This window comes from Meriones unguiculatus, chromosome 6, assembly GCF_030254825.1.
Source record: "Meriones unguiculatus strain TT.TT164.6M chromosome 6, Bangor_MerUng_6.1, whole genome shotgun sequence".
NCBI classification, from domain to species: Eukaryota; Metazoa; Chordata; class Mammalia; order Rodentia; family Muridae; genus Meriones; species Meriones unguiculatus.
Window position 1 is genome coordinate 117,672,004 of NC_083354.1, and position 21,019 is coordinate 117,693,022.

Here is a 21,019-nt window from a genome sequence, read left to right on the forward strand (position 1 = left end):
TTCATATTTAAAGTCTTGGAGAGATCAGGGTTACAAGGCACATATCTAAACATAGTGAAGGCAATATACAGCAAGCCTTTAGCCAACATCAAACTAAACGTAGAGAAACTTAAAGAAACCCCACTGAAATCAGGGACAAGGCAAGGCTGCCCACTCTCTCCATATCTCTTCAACATAGTTCTGGAAGTCCTTGCTAGAGCAATAAGATAGTTGAAGGAGATCAAGGGGATACAAATCAGAAAGGAAGAAGTCAAATTATCACTATTTACAGATGATATGATAGTATACGTGAGTGACCCCCAAAATTCTACAAGGGAACTCCTATAGCTGATAAATACCTTCAGCAAAGTGGCTGGATAGAAAATTAACTAAAAAAAAAATCAGTAGCCCTCCTGTATACAAAAGACAAAAGGGCTGAGAAAGAAATAAGGGAAACAACACCCTTCACAATAGCCACAAATGTGTGAAGTACCTTGGTGTAACCCTAACCAAGCAAGTCAAAGACCTGTATGAAAAAAAATTCAAGTCTCTGAAGAAAGAATTAGAAGAAGATATCAGAAGATGGAAAGATCTCCCATGCTCTTGGCTTGGCAAGATTAACATAGTAAAATGGCTATCTTACCAAAAGCAATCTATAGATTCAATGCAATTCCCATCAAATTACCAACAGAATTCTTTACAGACCTGGAAAGAAAAATTCTCAACTTCATATGGAATAACAAGAAACCCAGAATTGCTAAAACAATCCTCTACAATAAAAGATCTTCTGGAGGTATTCTCCATCCCTGATCTCAAGCTGTACAATAGAGCAACAGTAATAAAAACTGCATGGTACTGGCATAGAAACAGAATGGCGGATCAATGGAACCAAACAGAAGATCCAGAAATAAACCCACACACTTATGGACACCTGATCTTTGACAAAGATGCTAAAACCATACAATGGAGAAAATATAGCATCTTCAACAAATGGTGCTGGTCTAACTGGATGTCTACATGTAGAAAAATGCAAATAGATCCATAGTTATCACCCTGCACAAAACTAAAGTCCAAGTGGATCAAAGACCTCAACATGAAACCAGACACATTAAATCGGTTGGAAGAAAAAGTGGGGAATACCCTCGAACTCATTGGTACAGGAGACAACTTCCTGAACAGAGCACCAACAGCACAGGCTCTAAGAGCAACAATCAATAAATGGGACTTCATGAAACTGAAAAGCTTCTGTAAAGCAAAGGACACCGTCATCAAAACAAAATGACTGCCTACAGATTGGGAAAGAATCTTCACCAACCCTTTATCTGACAGAGGACTCATATCCAGTATATATAAAGAACTAAAGAAGCTGAAAAGCAGCAAACCAAGTAATCCAATTAAAAAATGAGGAACAGAGCTAAACAGAGAATTCTCTGTAGAGGAATATAGAGTGGCAGAGAAACACTTAAAGAAATGCTCAAACTCATTAGCCATTAGGGAAATGCAAATCAAACCTACCCTGAGATTTTACCTTACACCCATCAGAATGGCCAAGATGAAAAACTCAAGTGACAACACATGCTGGAGAGGCTGTGGAGAAAGGGGAACCCTCCTCCACTGCTGGTGGGAATGTAAACTGGTACAACCACTCTGGAAATCAATCTGGCACTTTCTCAGACAACTAGGAATAGTACTTCCTCAATATCCAGCCATACCATTCCTAGGCATAAATCTAAAAGAGGCTCAAGTACACAAAAAGGACATTTGCTCAACCATGTTTGTAGCAGCTTTATTTGTAATAGCCAGAAGCTGGAAACAGCCCAGATGCCCCTCAACTGAAGAATGGATGCGGAAATTGTGGTACATCTACACAATGGAATATTACTCAGCAATGAAAAAAAGGAAATCATGAAATCTGCAGGTAAATGGTGGGACCTGGAAAGGATCATCCCAAGTGAGCTGTCCCAGAAGCAGAAAGACACACACGGTATATACTCACTCATATAGACTTATAGGATAAACCTAAAATCTGTCCATCTAAAGAAACTAATCAAGAAAGAGGACTCTGACTCAATCCCCATCCCAAAAGGCAAAGAGGATGGACATCAGAAGAAGAAGAAGAAAGCAGGAAACAACCTAGGAACCTGCCCCAGAGGGCCTCTGAAAGGCTCTGCCCTGCAGACTATCAAAGCAGACGCTGAGACTTATGGCCAACTGTTGGGCAGAGTGTATGGAATCTTAAGTAAGAAGTGTGAAATAGTAAGATCCGGAGTAGAGAGGAACTCCACAAGGAGAGCAACAGAACCAGAAATTTGAACACAGGGGTCTTCCCAGAGACTCATACTCCAACCAAGTACCATTCGTGGAGAGAACCTAGAACCCCTGCACAGATGTAGCCCATGGCAATTTAGTGTCCAAGTGGGTTACCTAGTAATGGGAAGAGGGACTGCCTCTGACATAAACTGATTGGCCTGCTCTTTGATCACCTCCCCCTGACTGGGGAGCAGCCTTACCAGGCCACAGAAGATGTCAATGCAGCCACTCCTAATGTGATGTGATAGACTAAGATCAGAAGTAAGGAGAGGAGGCCCTCCCCTATCAGTGGACTTGGGGAGGGGCATGCATGAAGAAATGGATGGGAGGGTGGGATTGGGAGGGGAAGAGGGAGGGGCTTATGGGGAGAATACAAAGTGAATAAAGTGTAATTAATAAAAATAAAAAAAGAAAGATGTTGTGAATTAAGAGCATCTTTTATCACCTAAAAAGGCCCTGCTCTACCTTGCTTATGCCCCATGGAATGAATTCCTTTCCTCATTCTCCTTTTCTTGTCATAAGGAGTTCCTCCTTTAGGGCCTCATTCAGACTTGACCTTTAGCATAATGTGGTCAACTGGAAGCTACCAGCCTCTCCATGTGACAGGAGCACACAGCACTGAAGATAGACAGCCTGTTCCAACCACGGTTTCCAGGTCTCGTGGGCAATTCCATCTCACACCCCACATCAGAGGGCTGGAGAGTACTTCACCTGACCCTCAGTTTTCATGTTCTTCCTCTACTCTGTCTTACCAGTCGTACCAATTCTGGTGATTTTTTTCCAATGGGAAAATCTCCTTATTCTTGTTTATGATGCTGAAAGACCATCATCTGAAAGGAAGAGATAATTAGTGCCAACTGAGTTGGAGCTATGATAAGTTTAGTGACATCACATATAAAGCAGCCAAAAGGTGGTTAAACGATACATACCATGCTACATAGCAAATACTAGTGTTTGATGTCCTGAACAGCAAAGGTTAATATTTGATGACTGAATGGAGCAAGTCTTGAAGGACTGATGGCCAGTGCTCATCCTTTCAATACTCTGATGTGAAACATACTTCCAAATGCTCATTCCTTCCCACTCTGAAGATACAAAGCAGTGGCACATAGCCTGCCTCCTTGGTTCTGAAAGAAGCAGGAGTGAAAATCTGGAAATAGAACAAACCACAGCCAAAAGAGATTACCCAGAAGCCATCAAAAATAGCCTGGGCAGATGAATTCTGAAAAGTGACATTCACGGTGGGAGCAGCCAGCAACTGAGCAAGAACTGGCCTGCAGGAGGTCCTTATAGTCTAGGCCTTAGGAACTGGGTGGGATACACAGTGAGCCTTTTTTTTTTTTTTTTTTTTGAGATGTGGCATGGAAATGCTCAGGTTGCCACATCACAAAAGAAAAAAGCAAGATCATCTTAGTCATGCCCCTTGGAGCTTTCCAAGAGAGCAAGCGTTCACAGGGAAACTGCATGTGGGTGGAAGACTGCCAGCTGCTCGTGCCTTCTGAGAGCCAAATGGAAATCCTTAGGTAAAACACAGAGCATCACTCATGGCTACTGCACTGTAGAGGCTTCCTAGGAATTTCACATCACTTTCATATCCCCTCAACACCCATATATGCATGGTTTTGCTTTATTTCTATGCTTCCCTTTGTATGTGTAACATGGATGAAAATGCATACTATGAAATGTATTTACTATTTGTGTTACCTTTCTTTGGCTGACCTAACAAACCTGGTAGATGTAAACAGCAGGAATTTAGGCATTCTGGAGTTGGCTAAGCCATGCTGCTCTTGAAACCTATGGGATCTTATTCCTGCTGGCTTCTCCTGGCTCCGGATGGTTGCTAATGATCCTTGATGCTCCTCAGATCTTAGCAACATTACTCAGGAACCTGTTGCCATAGTCATGTTACTTTTGCTGTTAAGAGTGTTTGTGTCTTATTGATAACACAGTAGTCACTGGACTAAGTCTCTCCTACTCTAGCGAGAACTTAATGATTACATATAACAGGCCCTGCTTTGAATATTGTGAGGTTCTAGGTACAGATGGTGTTTGGGAGGATTCTTGAATCCTCCACAATGCTACTGGAGTGAATCTTGCAACATACTGTGCACGAAAAGCTCCAAGTTTCCTAAACTACCAACAGTCATGAAGCATTATGAATGTTTGATTCTGATGAAATCATTAAAAATGAGTTAGTATATATTTAATAGAAACACTGTGATTCACAATTATGATTGCGGTAACCTAATCGGCTTAAAGGCCAGCATTGCCAAGACTCCCAGGGTGACCATCATCAGACATGATGTTCTTTACCTGTTTCTAAGATGGCTTGACATGAACCTGCACAAAACAAGTTTGAAATGAAAGCCCTACCTGGGGTAGGGCTTTTAAAGGCATTTTAAAGGCAAATGCAAAAAATAACTGATACTCATTTAAAAAACTAAATGGACCTTTCAAGGAATAGCAGCAGCACCAGCCTTTTCTCCTCAGAGGTTGTGATCAAGGTTTGTGGACCTCAAACACTGTGGTCAGAGAGGCAATGGGAGACTCAGGAATGTTGCTTGGAGAAGGGTCTGGAGCTCCACAAGGAGAACAACAGATTTGGGCCCAGCGGTCTTTTCTGAGACTGATACTCCATCCAAGGACCATGCATGGAGATAACCTAGAACCCCTGCACAGATGTAGCCCATGGCAGCTTAGTCTCCAAATGGGCTTCCAAGTAAGAGGTGCAGGGGCTGTCTCTGACATGAACTCAGTGGCTGGCTCTTTGATCACCTCTCCCTGAGGAGGGGGCCAGCCTTACCAGGTCACAGAGGAAGACAATGCAACCAGTCCTGATGAGACCTGATAGGCTAGGATCAGATGTAAGGGGAGGAGGAGGGGCTCCCTTATCAGTGTACTGGAGAAGGAGCATGGGAGGAGATGAGGGAGGGCAAGATTGGGAGGGAATAAGGGTGAGGCTACAGCTGAGATACAAAGGGAAAAAATTGTAACAAATAAAAAATTATATTATAAAAGAGGATGCTTCTTAGGTTTAATGGCACATGTTCTTGCCTTAGTTCACTTCCTCCTCTCCATCTTTCTACTTTTCTTCTTCCATCTCTTGCTACTTCTTCTTTTCCTTTTTCTTTTCTTCTTCTCTTTGAGAAAGGTTAAAAACACATACTTTGGGTAAACATGAAAGAAAAAGAAAAGGCAGAAAGAGGTTTCTGCAGTTGATGAGACTAACCATCTGCAAATCCTAAATCCTAGGGTATAGTGTGTATTCTCTACTTGGGTCCTAACCCATACATCCCTCTACAGTCCTCAGTTTCTTTTCTCTTTTTAGAATTAACATTATTATAAAACTCTTCAAATGAAAAAACACCACATGCTGAAATTACCAAGACCTGAAGTTTGTATATTGCCATGATCTCCTTGGAACCTACTTATTGACGGTTGTACAGAGTCTGTTGTCTACCTGAAATAGCTGCAGGCCTTGTGGACAGATGAGGCCAGTCTCCGGACAGGAAGGCTAATAGAGCCGCTGAAGCTGAAGTTGCCCCCACCACAGAGCAGGACCAGAAAGCACACTCTGCTGTAGACAGCGCTCTCTGCTCTTTGGCCTTCAGCTTTTCCAGTCGGTGCCGTCTTTCTATATTTGCCCAATTCCTGGCACTGGTGCCTGAAGTCCACTTGGCATTTCTAGAAGCTATATAACCTTTTCCAGAGGCATTTTTTGATGTCTTGTGGCTTCTATCATCACCTTTCACAGAACACAGGCTGTTGATACAGAACTTGATGTTTTTAACCAGATGTGTGTGCTTATTTCCCTACCTTATTTCACCTGACAATAACTCCTTCAAGGTTAGAAAACGTCTCTTCTTACTTTCAGTTTCTACCATTTTGTCTGGAATATACTAGGCCACTCAGGACACCATGATCTTTAATGGAAATCATGGCAAATATTTGAAATTAGAATATAAAATCTTAAAGATTTAACTATCTCTCAATCTCACTATGACTCATAAACAAAATGATCATTTAATTTTTATTTTCAAGTGCTAATAACAAAGCCCACGAATAATTCTTAAAATTACAAAAAAAAAGGTAAGACTGATGTCTTGCTCATGTAAAGTGTTAAACAATGCACAATTATTTGTCTCAGGAAAATTTAATCTTGAAAACTGGAAATCATCTGTTAACCTATAGCAAGAGACATTCTCCCATGACTATCTCTCCACTCCTATTCTGTGCTTGGAAGGCCCCTGAGTACAGGTAGGGCTACTTCTTAGAGCAAGACATTCTTTAGGCCTGATTATTACCCTCAACCTACCCTTACCTACCCCCATCAACTCCCAGTGTTTGGATGTACAAAGCATTTCCCTTGCTTAATGTCTTTGCAAGTTCTGGAGGTCATTACCAGAAGATCACAGAAAATGACTATGCCTGCAAGATACTGTAAAAAGAAAGCTTATTCATAGGACAGATAAAACATCATGGGTGCTCAGGAAGTGTTTTCTAGGTTAGAGAACTTACAAATAAGTTATAGGCTCAGTCCTGTGATGTGCAGACAGGACAAGACTCTGAGAGCAGCCCTTTTGATGCTGTGCCCTTCTTTTGCATAAGTCCATTTAATAGGAGGACCTTATAACTGGACTGCCTCTGTGTGCAGGAGTTGCAGTGATGAGTTTCAAAAGAATCAGCCGACCTCCTTGGCTGTTGACTTTCTAGCCTTTAAATTCCTACCAGTAAAGTACAGTTTGCACCCTTCCTTAAACATTCTCCGTGTTACACTGGTCATTTCTCAAGACCTCATTTGTAGTTGTTTATTTTATTATTTTCTTTTTATTGAAGTCTTCATCCTCTCATGTGCAAGACAGGCAGCTCTCCATCCCATGAAACTTTCCCTAGTTTCTCACCAGGAGTGAACTCATGTTTATTCTCCTTAAAATCCCCAAATGTTTCATTTGCACTCCATTCAGTATGTACCACATGGTATCACTGTCATTGAGAAAGTGTTTTTTTCCTTGGGCAGATGATAAGCTTCTTAAGGACAGGGCCTCATGCATTTTATTTTAATTTGCAGCATGGTTTCTTGTACCAAGCAGGGATTTAGTCAGTATTTCTGGAAAAAAAATAAGAGAAGAAAGGAAGGAAGGAGAGGGTGAGCACCACAGAATCCTAAGTTTGGGAAACCTTAGAGATCACATATTTGTGTTAGTTCTCCACCTAAGGAACAGCATCAGGTATTTAGTTAAAAGTATTTTATGCAGCTACTTATTTTAAAAATAATAACTTATGGACAAATCATTACCTTTTTCCTTTCTGAAAATAGAGAAAAATGATGAGCAATATAGATTTTTTTTAAATGTAGACATTTTGATAAAGTACAGAAATGTAAAATACTCTTTTTTATAGGGAGAAAAAAATAATAAAAATTATCAAGAGATAGTGAGCAATCATTTAACTTCACTGACTTTTCTGTAAAAGGCCAATATTAATCATCCCTTGCTCTTCTAAGCATGTGTTTGGCTGCCACTTATTTCATACTCTTCTTTGTCACTTGGAGCCATTCCTTGGTAGGAAACTGACAGGATGAGGCACAGGGATCAGTCTTGCTCAGTTTGGAGGTGGGGCAGAGACATAGATTCAAGTATTGCTTCTACTATTTTTAATACCAGTAATCACTTCACCATTGAAAACTTATTGAATGAAAAAATGAAACAAAAGGAGGGCATTTCAACTGCCACTAAAGTCTGGAGAAGTTTTTTTTTTTAAATTTATTTTATTATAGATATAAGGAATATTGCAGTCAGGGGGAAGAGTCCAAACTGAACTTGGCTGGCAGACAAACTGGATCATGAAAGGAAAGAGGGGAGGGAGAGCAAGAGAAGAACCATTGAAAAAAAGAGGTGGCCTGGGTCAAGGGACCAAGAGATTGGCGTAGCCAAAATGGCTGTTATAGAGGGGATCAGGCAGGAAAGGGAAGTAGAAGGCCAGCCCCTGGCAGAGAGAGGTTGAGGGTAGGAGGAGGGATCCCCAGTGCCAGGGACCAGTGTCAGCCAATTGTGAGTCTTGAGAATGGGAGGAATGTATGGATGCAAAAGAAAATTACTTCAGCCATGGGGTGGGGGATGGGGGAGCAGGTACAAGCTGACAGATGACTCATTTCAAGAGACTGTTCTCTGGAAGCTGTCTCTGTGATGTCTGCTCATTTTTTTTTCCTCTTCTTTTTCTTCTCTCCCTCTCCTTGGAGCAGAGAGTCAATCCCAGTCTTTTATTGTTAAGTCATTTCCTTATACATTTTCTTCTACATGATCAAAAACCCTTTTGTTTTTCTCCAGAAGTCCCACAGATAAGAGCAAACAGAATCTAGCCAGCTGTACTCTACATACATGGTACAGTGATTGTACCCAAGAACTCACAGAACAGAATATAGTAAGCTATAATGATTACATTGCAAGCAAGCATGTTTAATCGTTGACTCAGTGCTTTTCTCAGACAAACTTTCACCTCAAAGCTCAGTTGCCCAACACTTCTGTTTGGAGCTTTGAGGAACTTGGTGTTTTTGAGGGCTTTCTCATAAGACAATCTGATCTATAAACTGAAGTATGCACAGAGTGGCTTAGCTGCATGCTTAGACAGGCATGCAGCGGCAGACATGTGAAAGACTAGAGAGCCTTGGCTTCGTGCAGTAGTGCACATATGAAAGGATTGAGGTGACTGCTGCAGACAGATCATTCTCTTTTTTTTAAATTTTTCATCAATTACACTTTACTCATTCTGCATCTCCCCATAAGCCCCTCCCTCCTCCCCTCCCAATCCCACCCTCCCTCCTCCCTCTGCATGCATGCCACTCCCCAAGTCCACTGATAGGGGAGGTTCTCCTCTCCTTTCTGATCTTAGTCTATCAGTTCACATCAAAAGTGGCTGCATTGTCCTCTACTATGGCCTGGTAAGGCTGCTCCCCCCCCAGGGGGAGGTGATCAAAGAGCAGGCCAATCAGATTATGTCAGAGGCAGTCCCTCTTCACTTTACTATGGAACCCAATTGGACTCTGAACTGCCCTGGGCTACATCTGTGCAGGGGTTCTGGGTTATCTCCATGAATAGTTCTTGGCTGGAGTATGAGTCTCTGGGAAGTTCCCTGTGTTCAAATTTTCTTGTTCTGTTGCTCTCCTTGTGGAGACCCTGTCCTTTGTAGCAGCTTTATTTGTAATAGCCAGAAGCTGGAAACAACCCAGATGCCCCTCAACTGAAGAATGGATGCAGAAATTGTAGTACATCTACACAATGGAATATTACTCAGCAATGAAAAATAAGGAAATCATGAAATTTGCAGGTAAATGGTGGGATCTGGAAAGGATCATCCTGAGTGAGTTGTCCCAGAAGCAAAAAGACACACATGGTATATACTCAGACAGATCATTCTAAGGCAGCTTCAATCCCTCCTCTTGTCTTCATGAGCAGAGACTCTGGAGTGAAGACTTGGAGGTAAAGTAAAAACTCCGACAGGTTGACAGAGAGACTGATTATGTAGTTCATGCTGGCCTTAGACTCTGAATCCTCTTTTTTCAGCCTTCTGATTATCTGTGTCACAGGTACGTTTTACAGTGTCTAGCATACAAAACCATTTTCTAAGAATTCCCTAGAATCAATTCTGAGAAATTTATTTATTTTACATGAGATGCCCAGTGAAAAAGATCCTAAGTAATAGTCTTGATTTCAGTCAAGTCTGAACTTAGCAGAATCTAGAGGGGATTTTATCTAATAATATTCAAGCTTTGTTGTAGCCTTTGGGTCACTATACCACTTTTATCCTGTCTATTCAGAGAAAAGAGTGAGTGGTGACAAAAGAAATGGGCCAAGAGGCTAAGCCAAAGAGCATATTTTTAAAAAGTCAGCCAATACACCCTGATTTGGAGTCAGAAGTGCAAAAGTTAGTAAAACTAGTTTTTGAAAGATAACCTTGAAGGTGGACTGTCATGTAATTCAGGTCGAAGAAAGAGATCTAAGTCTTTATATATTAGAACATCAAAAAAACTATTCACTTCCTTTGGGTTGTCAGCGTTGTCATTTTACCAAAGCTTTCTGTTGTGGTTGGAATAGTTGGTCCTCAGTTGTATGAACTGTTTGGGAAGGATTTGGAGGTATGGTCTTGTTAGAGGATGTGTGTTGCTGGACTTTGGGGTCTCAAAAGCCCACAACATTCCCACTTAGCCTTTTCTCTGACTTGTGGTTGTGTCTCAGGATGTAAGGTGTCAGCTCCCAGCTCCAATGACTTGCCTACTCGCCTGCATGGTGTCATGCTCCTGCCATGATGGTCTTGACTCATCCTCTGAATTTTAAGCCTCAATAAACTCTTCTATGAGTTGCCTGGGTGGTGGTGTTCTGCCAAGACAATAATCTCCATTTTTTTCTGTATGGGAAGATTCCTTTTTCCCATGTTGTTGAGTCACAACTGGCTTTTGGTCTCATCTTTTCAATCAGCTTCAGCAATACTGTGGAATCTCCTTTTGAGGTGCATCTGGTCACCTTTTCTGTGCCTGTTAGGCTGAGTTCTTAAGAGAGACCATCTGATTGACTAAGCCAGATGTCTCCTGGTGCTGCCCGACAGCAAAATCCAGGCTCTGCCTCTTCATAGGATGAGATAGGATGTGTTTCTGTTAGTTGACTAACAATCATCCTGAGTATATTTATTGTAATGTCAACTAAGAATGAAGTACTGTGTTTGGCAATGACACTTGAGAGTATCACTTGTTTATAACTTTATGAAATAATGATTAATTAATATTGTTTAATCCCATTTTGCTGTTTATAGGTAGATTATTTTTCTTACATATAGGGAAACCGAGGTTTAGAGAGATCCAGGTCCTATCATATCTCCCCTGTCCCTTCTCTCTCTCTCTCTCTCTCTGTGCGTGCGTGTGTGTGTGTGTGTGTGTGTGTGTGTGTGTGTGTGTGTGTTTTAAGAAAGAAGGTCTAATGTAGTCCTGGCCTTGCATTCACGGTGTATCTGAAGATTTGCCTTCACTTGCTGAATTGGATGCTGAGATTACAGCTTTCATAAACCTGCCCAGTTTATGTGTGTGTGAATAGTCTACCAAATGGGCCTCATCCCTAGTCCTGAATTATGTATATATATTTTTTAAACAGGATTTCACAATGAAGTTCAGTTCTCAAATTCACTATTCTCCTATCGCCATCTCCTGAGTGCAGGAATGATAATGGGTTTACTACACCTAGTAGTTGAAATTTATTGTGGAGTCACTCTTTCTGGAAAGATGGAGGTACAAGCATTCAAAACCCATCTAATTAATCACTATTGCATAATTGGGAAAAACTAAAAGTATAACACACACACATATATATATATATGTGTGTGTATGTTATACTTTAGTTATGTATATATATATGTGTGTGTGTGTGTGACTAGATTGCAGCAGATAAAGAATAATCTCAGTATGAGTTGCAGCAATCAGGAAATGAGATCTCTTGTAGCTTTTGCAAATGGAGAGATAAGTGATCCTGACCTCTGGCTAGGACTGTGCATGCTCCCAGTTCATGTAGGAGCATGAACTGGCCATCTGGCCATTATCTGGTCTCCGCAAGGCTAGTGTGGTAGACTGGCCCTGTAGCTCTGGCCCTTGACATTCTTAGATTCCCCACACAAGTGCCCTGTACTCTCCAGTGCTTTAGGAATAAGGCTGTTACTTAACAGTCTTACTCCTGAGCTCTAGCACATGAAGCCAGACCAGTATGTGTTTTTGCCACTGTTGCTGCCTCACTCTGTAGCACCATTTCTGGCCTCTCCAGTGCCAGTCAGGCAACTGCTTATTGTTCAGCCTGTAGTTATATGTTGCCTTTTTGTTGAAATAGTTTTGCCGATTTTTATGTACCTTTGATCCCTGCCATTCAGGCTTGGTCATTTTCTTTACTGTAAGTAGCAAGGGAGACTAGATGTTTCCATTGTAGTTCCTAAAACATTTACTATTTTTTGTCGTGCATATTTTTTATATTGCTGTGATGCTGGAAACTCTAGGTCAGTATCCACGTTTTTGCTGCTAGTATAGCCTCAGTATTCATCACATTGTCTGGCACACAAATGGTCACTCTAAGTCTTTACTGAGCAGACAGGCAAATAGAAGAAGAAAATAGATGCACATTTGAAAAAGGAGTAGTAGTAACTGTGGTTTGAGGGGGCAGAGTACCATAATGACATTTCTGTTCTACTTAATAGCACATAAAATCCTTGTAATGGCGTCTTCATTTCAGGTTGACAGCAGTTTTATGAATGAGGCAGATAGTTGAGTCAGCAACACTAAGTCCCAACAGGACACAAATCAGTAAAAAAAAAGTTCATTTTCTGAGTATAGTATTGGAATTCAGGCTGATCTAAGGCTTCCCTGTGGCCCTGGTGTTTGGAGAAATTCAGGTCCTTGTCTAGGATCTTGGGGGAGCTTCAGCTTAAGATCCTGACAAACTCTTTCTCCCTAAAGGGTTGTGATTATTAGTGTTCTGTCAGTGACACAGAAGATACCCCGTGTTCTCTTTGTGCAACGTTGATTAGCTTTGACTGGCTTTGTACCACTGGATGAAAGTTTTCTGCTGACTCTGTTTCAATTCATGCCTGCAAACTGTGGTATGACTCCAACCAAGCAAGTGAAAGACCTGTTTGAAAAAAAACTTTAATTCTCTGAAGAAAGTAATTGATGAAGATATCAGAAGATCTCCCATGCTCATGGATCAATAGGATTAATATAGTGAAAATGGCCATCCTGCTAAAAGCAATCTACAGATTCAATGCAATTCCCATCAAAATACCAACACAATTCTTTACAGATCTTGAAAGAACAATTCTCAACTTCATATGGAAAAACAAAATACCCAAAATTGCTAAAACAACTCTGTACAGCAACAGACCATCTGGAGGTATCTCCATCCCTGATCTCAAGCTGTACTACAGAGCAATAGTAATAAAAACTGCATGGTACTGGCATAGAAACGGAATGATGGATCAATGGAATAGAATCGAAGACCCTAAAATAAACCCATACAGCCACGGATACTTGATTTTTTTAATTCTAATTTTTATTAATTACAGTTTATTCACTTTGTATCCCACCTGTAGCTCCGTCCCTCCTCCTCGCCCAATCTCACCCTCCTCCCTGTTCTCCACTCATGCCCCTCCTCCAGTCCACTGATAGGAGAGTTCTTTTGATTTTTGACAAATAAGCCAAAACCATACAATAAAAAAAGACAGCATCTTCAACAAATGGTGCTGGTCTAACTGGATGTCTACATGTAGAAAAATGCTAATAGATCCACATTTATCACTCTGCACAAAAGTAAAATTCAAGTAGATCAAAGACCTCAACATAAAATCAGACACACTAAATCTGTTAGAAGAAAAAGTGGGGAAGAGCCTAGAACTCATTGGCACAGGAGACAACTTCCCGAACAGAACACCAACAGCACAGGCTCTAATATCAACAATCAATAAATGGGGCCTCATGAAACTGAAAAGCTTCTGTAAAGCAAAGGACACTGTCAGTAGAACAAAATGACAGCCTACAGACTGGGAAAGGATCTTCACCAACCCTATATCTGACAGAGGGTTGATATCCAGAATATATAAAGAACTCAAGAAGTTAAAAGGCAATAATTCAAGTAACCCAATTAAAAAATGGGGTATGGAGCTTAACAGAGAATTCTCAGTAGAAGAATATAGAATGACAGAGAAACACGTAAGGAGATCTCAACATCCTTAGCCATCAGAGAGATGCAAATCAAAGCGACCCTGAGATATCACCTTACATCCATCAGTAGAGCTAAGATCAAAAACTCAAGAGACAACACATGCTGGAGAGGTTGCAGAGAAAGGAGAACCCTCCTCCATTGCTGGTGGGAATGTACACTTATACAACCACTATGGAAATCAGTCTGGCACTTTCTCAGACAATTAGGAATAGTTCTTCCTCAAGATCCAGCTACACCACTCCTAGGCATATATCCAAAAGATGCTCAAGTACACAAGGACATTTGCTCAACCATGTTTGTGCAGCTTTATTCATAATAGCCAGAACCTGGAAACAACCTTTATGTCCATCAATGGAGGAATGGATACAGAAATTGTGGTACTTTTACAAAATGGAATACTAGTCAACAATTAAAAACAAGGAAATAATGAAATTTGCAGGCAAATGGTGGGAACTAAAAAAGGTCATTCTGAGTGAGGTATCCTTGAATCAGAAAGACACACATGGTATATACTCACTTATAAGTGGATATTAAACATATAATATAGGATGAACATAGTAAAATCTGTATACCTAAAGAAGCTAAGAAAGAAGGACCCTGGGTAAGATGCTCAATACTTATTAAGAAAGGCAAACAGAGTAGACATTGGAAGGTGGAGAAAATGGAACAGGACAGGAGCCGCCACAGAGACCCTCTGAAAGACTCTACCCAGCAGGGTATCAAAGCAGATTCTGAGACTCATAGCCAAACTTTGGGCACAGTACAGGGAATCTTATGAAAGAAGGGGGAGATAAAAAAACCTGGAGGGGATAGGAGTTCCACAAGGAGAGCAACAGAACCAAAAAAATCTGGGCAAAGGGTCTTTCCTGAGACTGGTACTCCAGCCGAGGGCAGTGTATGGAGATAACCTATAATCCCTGCTCAGATGTAGCTCATGGCAGCTCATTGTCCAAGTGGGTTTCCCTAGTAGGGGGAACATGTTCTCTGACATGAACTCAGTGGCTGGCTCTTTGACTACTTCCCCCTGATGTGGAAGCAGCTTTACCAGGCCACATAGGAAGACAATGCTGCCATTCATGATGATACCTGATAGGCTAGGGTCAGATGGATGGTGAGGAGGACTTTCCCTATCAGTGAACTTGGAGAGGGACATGGGAGAAGATGGAGGGAGGGTGGGATTGTGAGGGGAGGATAGGTGTGACTACAGCTGGGATACAAAGTGAATAAACTGAAATTATTAAAAAAATAAAGTAAAAAAGAAGATTCTGTGATTCTCAATAAATTTGCTTGGCCTAAGTCAGAGCTTGTGAAAGCCTTTCTGAGCCAAACTTTCCTATCTTCCTCATTTATTTCATTTGTTTATTTATTATTATTTGCTACAGTTTACTCACTTTGTATCCTGGCTTTAGCCTATTCCCTCATCTACTCCCATTCTCCCTCTCCCTCCCTCTTCCTCCTCCTTATCCCTCCCCTAGTCCATTGACATTGGAGGTCATCCACCCCTACTATCTGACTCTAGCCTATCAGGTCTCATCAGAACTGTGTGAATCCTTTCTTTGTGGCCTAGTAAGGCCACCTTCCCAGGGGGAACTGATAAAAGAGCAGGCAACTCAGATCATGCCAGTGACTGCCCCTGCTCCCCTTACTAGGGAGCACCCTTGGAGACTGAGCTGCCTATGGGCTACATCTGAGCAAGGGTCTGTGTCCTTTCCATGCATGGTCTTGGTTGATTCATCAGTTTCTGCAGGAACTCCCCTCCCCAGGTCTAGATTTATTTTTTTGGTTCTATCTGTCTCTTTGTGGAGCTCCTGTCCCCTCCAGGTCTTCCTATCTCCCCCTTCTTTCATAAGATTCCCTGCATTCTGCCCAAAGTTTGGCTATGAGTCTCTGCATCTGCTGGGTAGAATAATTTAGAGGCCCTCTGTGGAATGCTCCTGTCCTGTTCCCTGTCTTCTCCTACATCCGATGTCTATCTTGTTTTCACTCTTTAATGAGGATTAAGCATCTTCCTTAGGGTCCTCCTTCTTGTTTAGCTTCTTCAGGAGAATCAATTTTAGTCTATTTATCCTATATTATATCCACTTATAAGTGAGTATACCATGTGTGCTTTCTGCTTCTGGGTTACCTCATTCAGCTTGATTTTTTTTCTAGTTCCATCCATTTTGGCTGCAAATTTCATGATTTCCTTGGTTTTAATTGCTGAGTAGAATTCCTTTGTGTAGCTGTACTACAATTTCTGTATCCATTTCTTGGTTGAGGGCCATCTAGGTTGTTTCCAGCTTCTGGCTATTATGAATAAAGCTGCTATGAACATAGCTGAACAAGGATCTTCACCAACCCTACATCTGACAGAGGGCTAATATGTAAAGAACTCAGGAAGTTAAAAAACAACAAACCAAGCAATCAAATTAAATAGAAAAACCTGGAGGGTACAGAGCTAAACAGAATTCTCAACAGAGGAACATCGAATGGCAGAGAAACACTGAAAGAAATGTTCAATGTCCTTAGTCATCCAGGAAATGCAAATCAAAACAACACTGAGATTCCACTTTATGCCAATTGAAAATGGCTAAGATCAAAAACTCAAGTGAGAACACATGCTGGAGAGGCTGTAGAGAAAAGAGAACCCTCCTCCATTGCTGGTGGAACTGTAAACTTGCACAATCACTTTGGAAATCAATCTGGTGCTTTCTCAGAAAATTAGGAATAGTGCTACCTGAAGATCCAGCTATAGCACTCTTGGGCATATATCCAAAAGATGCTAAACCATACAAGAAGGACTTTTGCTTGCCTCTATTCTTTATTGCTAACATTCTGGTCTTCTTCCTTATAATCTAGTCACTGAAAAAATGACCTGCTATCTGGGTAAGACCGGTCTTGAGAAGCTTTCTGCAGCAGAAAGCTTGTGACACAGAAGTTTGGTTGATGTGTGGGAGTGGGGTGATGGGTGCTGCTAGCACGCACTATTACCTTATGCACATTCCCCAAGTTGGTTATGGTTTCAATGTGTTTTAAGGTAATATTATTTAGTCATTAAGGAAAAACTTTTACATCAAGGCATGTGACAGCAAAACAGACTTCCACAGAAGAAACATTAAAATGGTGACATTTCATTTTTCTGTGAAAAGTTTCCCACAGGCAGCGAGTGGGTTAGACTTCCTTGGGTTCTAGTTTGGCTCAGTGCAGCTTGCAGCAGTTCCTGTGGCTTTCAGTGGGAGTTGGTGATTTAGGCTGAGGGGCATTTGATTCCACAAGCTACAGCTACAATATAAGTACAATGATGAGTGAATGAAAAAAAAAAATAGAACTTGACTGCTCCTAGGTATGGTCATGGAGAAGGTTTATTATAGATAAAAGGGAGAGAACAGGCAGAGGCAGAAATCTGTTGTATAAAATGTTATTAATATCTAGCATTAATTACATATAATTATTATTGCAGTGTTATTTAACCCACTCTCATATCAATAAAAAACACAGGCATCTGTTGAAAATTTTTTAATTAATTACACTTTATTCACTTTGTATCCCCCCATAAGTCCCTCCCTCCTCCCCTCCTGAACCCACCCTCCCTTTCCCTTCTTCACGCATGCCCCTCCCCAAGTCCACTGATAGGGGAGGTCCTCCTCTCCTTCCTTCTGATCTTAGTCTATCAAATCTCATCAGGAGTGGCTGCATTGTCCTCTTCTGTGGCTTGGTAAGACTGCTCCCCACTCAGGAGGAGGTGAGCAAAGAGCAGGCTAATCAGATTATATCAGAGGCAGTCCCTCTCCCCATTACTATGTAACCCACTTGGACACTAAACTGCCATGGGCTACATCTATGCAGGGGTTATAGGTTATCTCCGTGCAAGGTACTTGGCTGGAGTATGAGTCTCTGGGAAGACCCCTGTGTTCAAATTTCTGGTTCTGTTGCTCTCAAATTTTAATATGCCTTAAACTCAAGGGGCTGGGCAGATATAAACTCCCTAAGCCTTCTTGTTACTCTCCCACCCCACACCATCTCATTTGCATTAATTATTCCTAGCTGGGCTACTCCACATCCATCATTCCCGTAAATACTTAATCATGCTTTTCATCCGGGCTGCTTTTCTCCACCTCAGATTCTCAGAGCAAGCTCCTTCTAGCCACATGGTTCTAGTTCATGCTTAACCCAAGGCAGTTCTCCTTCTTCCTCCTCTCCTATCTTCCCTCCTTCCCCTCTTTTTCCTCTCCTGATCCTCTTTTCTGCAAGCCCTGGAACCTTCACTCCACCTACCTCACTTCTGCCTAACCCAGGTTTGTAGGCAACTTTATTTAGCCAATCAGGGGTAACCTGGGAGGCAAAGTTTACACATGTCATTTGTTACATGAGTGTCAGCTCATAAAAGACAGCAAGCAGACCTAGGAGAGCAAAACAGTTAACAATAAAATACAAAACACCAGACCATGCTGTGACATGGGATAGTCCAGAATGAACATGACCCTGAGCCAGCCCATGTGAAGAGAGAGAGGAGGAGGGGCAGTCTGGGTCAAGAGACTGGCATTGCAAAAATGGCTGTTGTTTTTAAATAATTTTTTAATTTTTATTTTTATTAATTACACTTATTCACTTTGTATCCCCCCATCAGCCCCTCCTTCCTCCCCTCCAGATCCCATCCTCCCACCCCCTTCTTCACACATGCCCCTCCCCAAGTCCACTGATAGGGGAGGTCCTCCTCTCCTTCCTTCTGATCTTAGTCTATCAGATCACATCAGGAGTGGCTGCATTGTCATCTTCTGTGGCCTGGTAAGGCTGCTCCCCCCTCAGGGGAGGAGATCAAAGAGGGCTTGCATATTTTTTTGTTTTGTTTTTTGAGACAAGATTACCCTGTGTAGACCTGGCTGTCCGGAAAACTCACCCGGTAGATCAGGCTGGCCTTGAACTCAGTGATCTGCCTCCCTCTGTCTCCCAAGTGCTGGGATTAAAGGCATTCGCCACCACAGAGGCTTTTTTTTAATTTGTTTTTTAATATAGTTACATTTCAATGTACAGAAAAGAAGCAAATTACGCTGATCATAAAAAACAAGAAAATGATTTTCTTTTGTTTCCTTCTTTTCTCTGTTTTCTGTTTTCTTCAGATGGATTCCCTTCATGTCCCAAGGCTTAATGCATTCAGAAATTGAACTGTATTGTCAAGGTGAGGATTAAGGCAAATGCAGTGAAAGAAGGTGCAAGATGATTTTGTTACAACTGGACGTCAAGGAAGATGACCTCCCTATCGTTCCAGAATGTCCCCATTGCTAATGTGACATGGGCAGCTATTTCTTACAGAGGATATTCAAATGCACAGAAGTGTGTCTTGGTGATGTTTTATGCCTTACTCAGTTAGGAATCAGCTGCAGGATTTGACACTGTTAAGGAGTTAAATTCACACTTCTTTTTATTGTTGTTGTTGTTCTCACTTAAAATGCCATCAAACAGATCTAATATTAACTTCACTTTTACTTTTGCAGAAATGCAAATAAGTCATCCACCTAAAATACAAGAGGAAGCAAATGGTAAATGTTGTACTTTTCATCTTCTAATCATCTAGAATACTTTCTTAATATTTCCAGATATCTTGCTTTGCATATTTTTTATAGTACATTACTGTAAGTTTAAACAATTGATTAAAAACACTTTAAGTGGCCTATATCTGAGCTGAGGTTTTAGGTTCTCTCCATGCATTGTCCTTGGTTGGGGTATTATTCTCTTTATGGCCCCCAGGACTCAGTTTTTATGGCTCTGTTGGTTTCCTGTCACCTCCAGGTCTTTCTGTCTTCCTGTTCTTTAATAATATTCCCTGCACTATTCCCAAAGTTTGGCTATGAGTCTCTAGACTCAGTCTCCAAGTGCGGCCCCTAGTAAGGGGAGCAGGGGCTGTCTCTGGTAAGAACTCAGTGGCAGGCTCTCTGATCACCTCCCCATGGAGGGTGTAGCCTTGCCAGTCTATAGAGAAAGACAATGTTCAAGTATCTCAATTTTGTGTAGAGTTTGTTTCATCTGCTGTATTTCTAAGGGTGGCATAGAAAAATCCTATGTTGCTTCTAATTTTAGTTTTTGAGGATTCTCCATAAGTGATTAGCTAGTTCATATTTACACCAAGCCTGTATAGGGTTCGTTTTTACACACCCTTGCTGAATTGTGTGGTTTTGTTTGTTGTTCTTGATAATCATTCTGACTGGGGTGAGATAAGGGTGATGGTACAGTTTGGTTTGCCTTTACTTTATGGCCAAGTATGTTAAAACAGTCTTCATGTACTAATTAGACACTTGTACTCCATAATTTGAAAACTCTCTGCTGAGTTCATTTACTCACCTATTGAAGGAACTAATTATTCATTTAGCGCTTACTTTAAAGTTCTATATGTACCCTAGATATTACTGCCCTTCCTCATGAATGCTGCAATGACTTTCTCAAACTACGTAGCCTTAGATCTACTAATTCTTCCTTTGCTGTACAGAGCTTTCTAATTTTATCTAATCTCATTTGTCAATTCTTGATATTATCTTCTAGGAGTCGGAGTACTGATTTTTAGAAAGTCTTTCCCTTGTCCTGTATCTTGAAGTATTTTCTCTCTAGTAGTTTCAAAGTTTTAAGTCTCGTTTCAAGTCTTATGTAGTGATGAAACTTGTTATTTTTTATAAATAACACATATTAATGACTTTGTTTCATTTTGAATTGATTTTTTTATAGTGTGAGTGATAAGGAGATAAATTCATTCTTCTAAATGTAGATACCACTTTTTCCACCACAACCTTTTATTGAAGAAACTATCCTTTTTTTGTTGTTGTTATCTCTGTGAGGTCAAAGGTGACTTTTAAAATAGAACTTGTATTTTCTTGTCTGACATTTCAGCCATTTCAGTATCACTGGATTTGGTTATTGACAGACTGTGTATTTTTGGCAGGGTCATTTTGCCTTGTTTGTTAATATCTCTTGTTCATCTTTTTAACTTGCAGTCTGTGCATCTGTTAGGATAGAAATCTCGT

The 21,019-nt window shown here is 41.0% G+C and overlaps 1 protein-coding gene across 1 annotated transcript in view; it reads left to right on the forward strand.

The window, feature by feature from the left end:
• Nucleotides 1-20,733, forward strand: part of Rp1 (RP1 axonemal microtubule associated) — a 223,286-nt gene extending 202,553 nt beyond the window's left edge. The window contains exon 23 of the mRNA XM_060385925.1: nt 19,127-20,733. Coding sequence (XP_060241908.1) covers nt 19,127-19,196 — 70 coding nt within the window. The 3' untranslated portion in view covers nt 19,197-20,733. The remainder of the gene's footprint in view (nt 1-19,126) is intronic.
• Nucleotides 20,734-21,019: the final 286 nt, after the last annotated feature.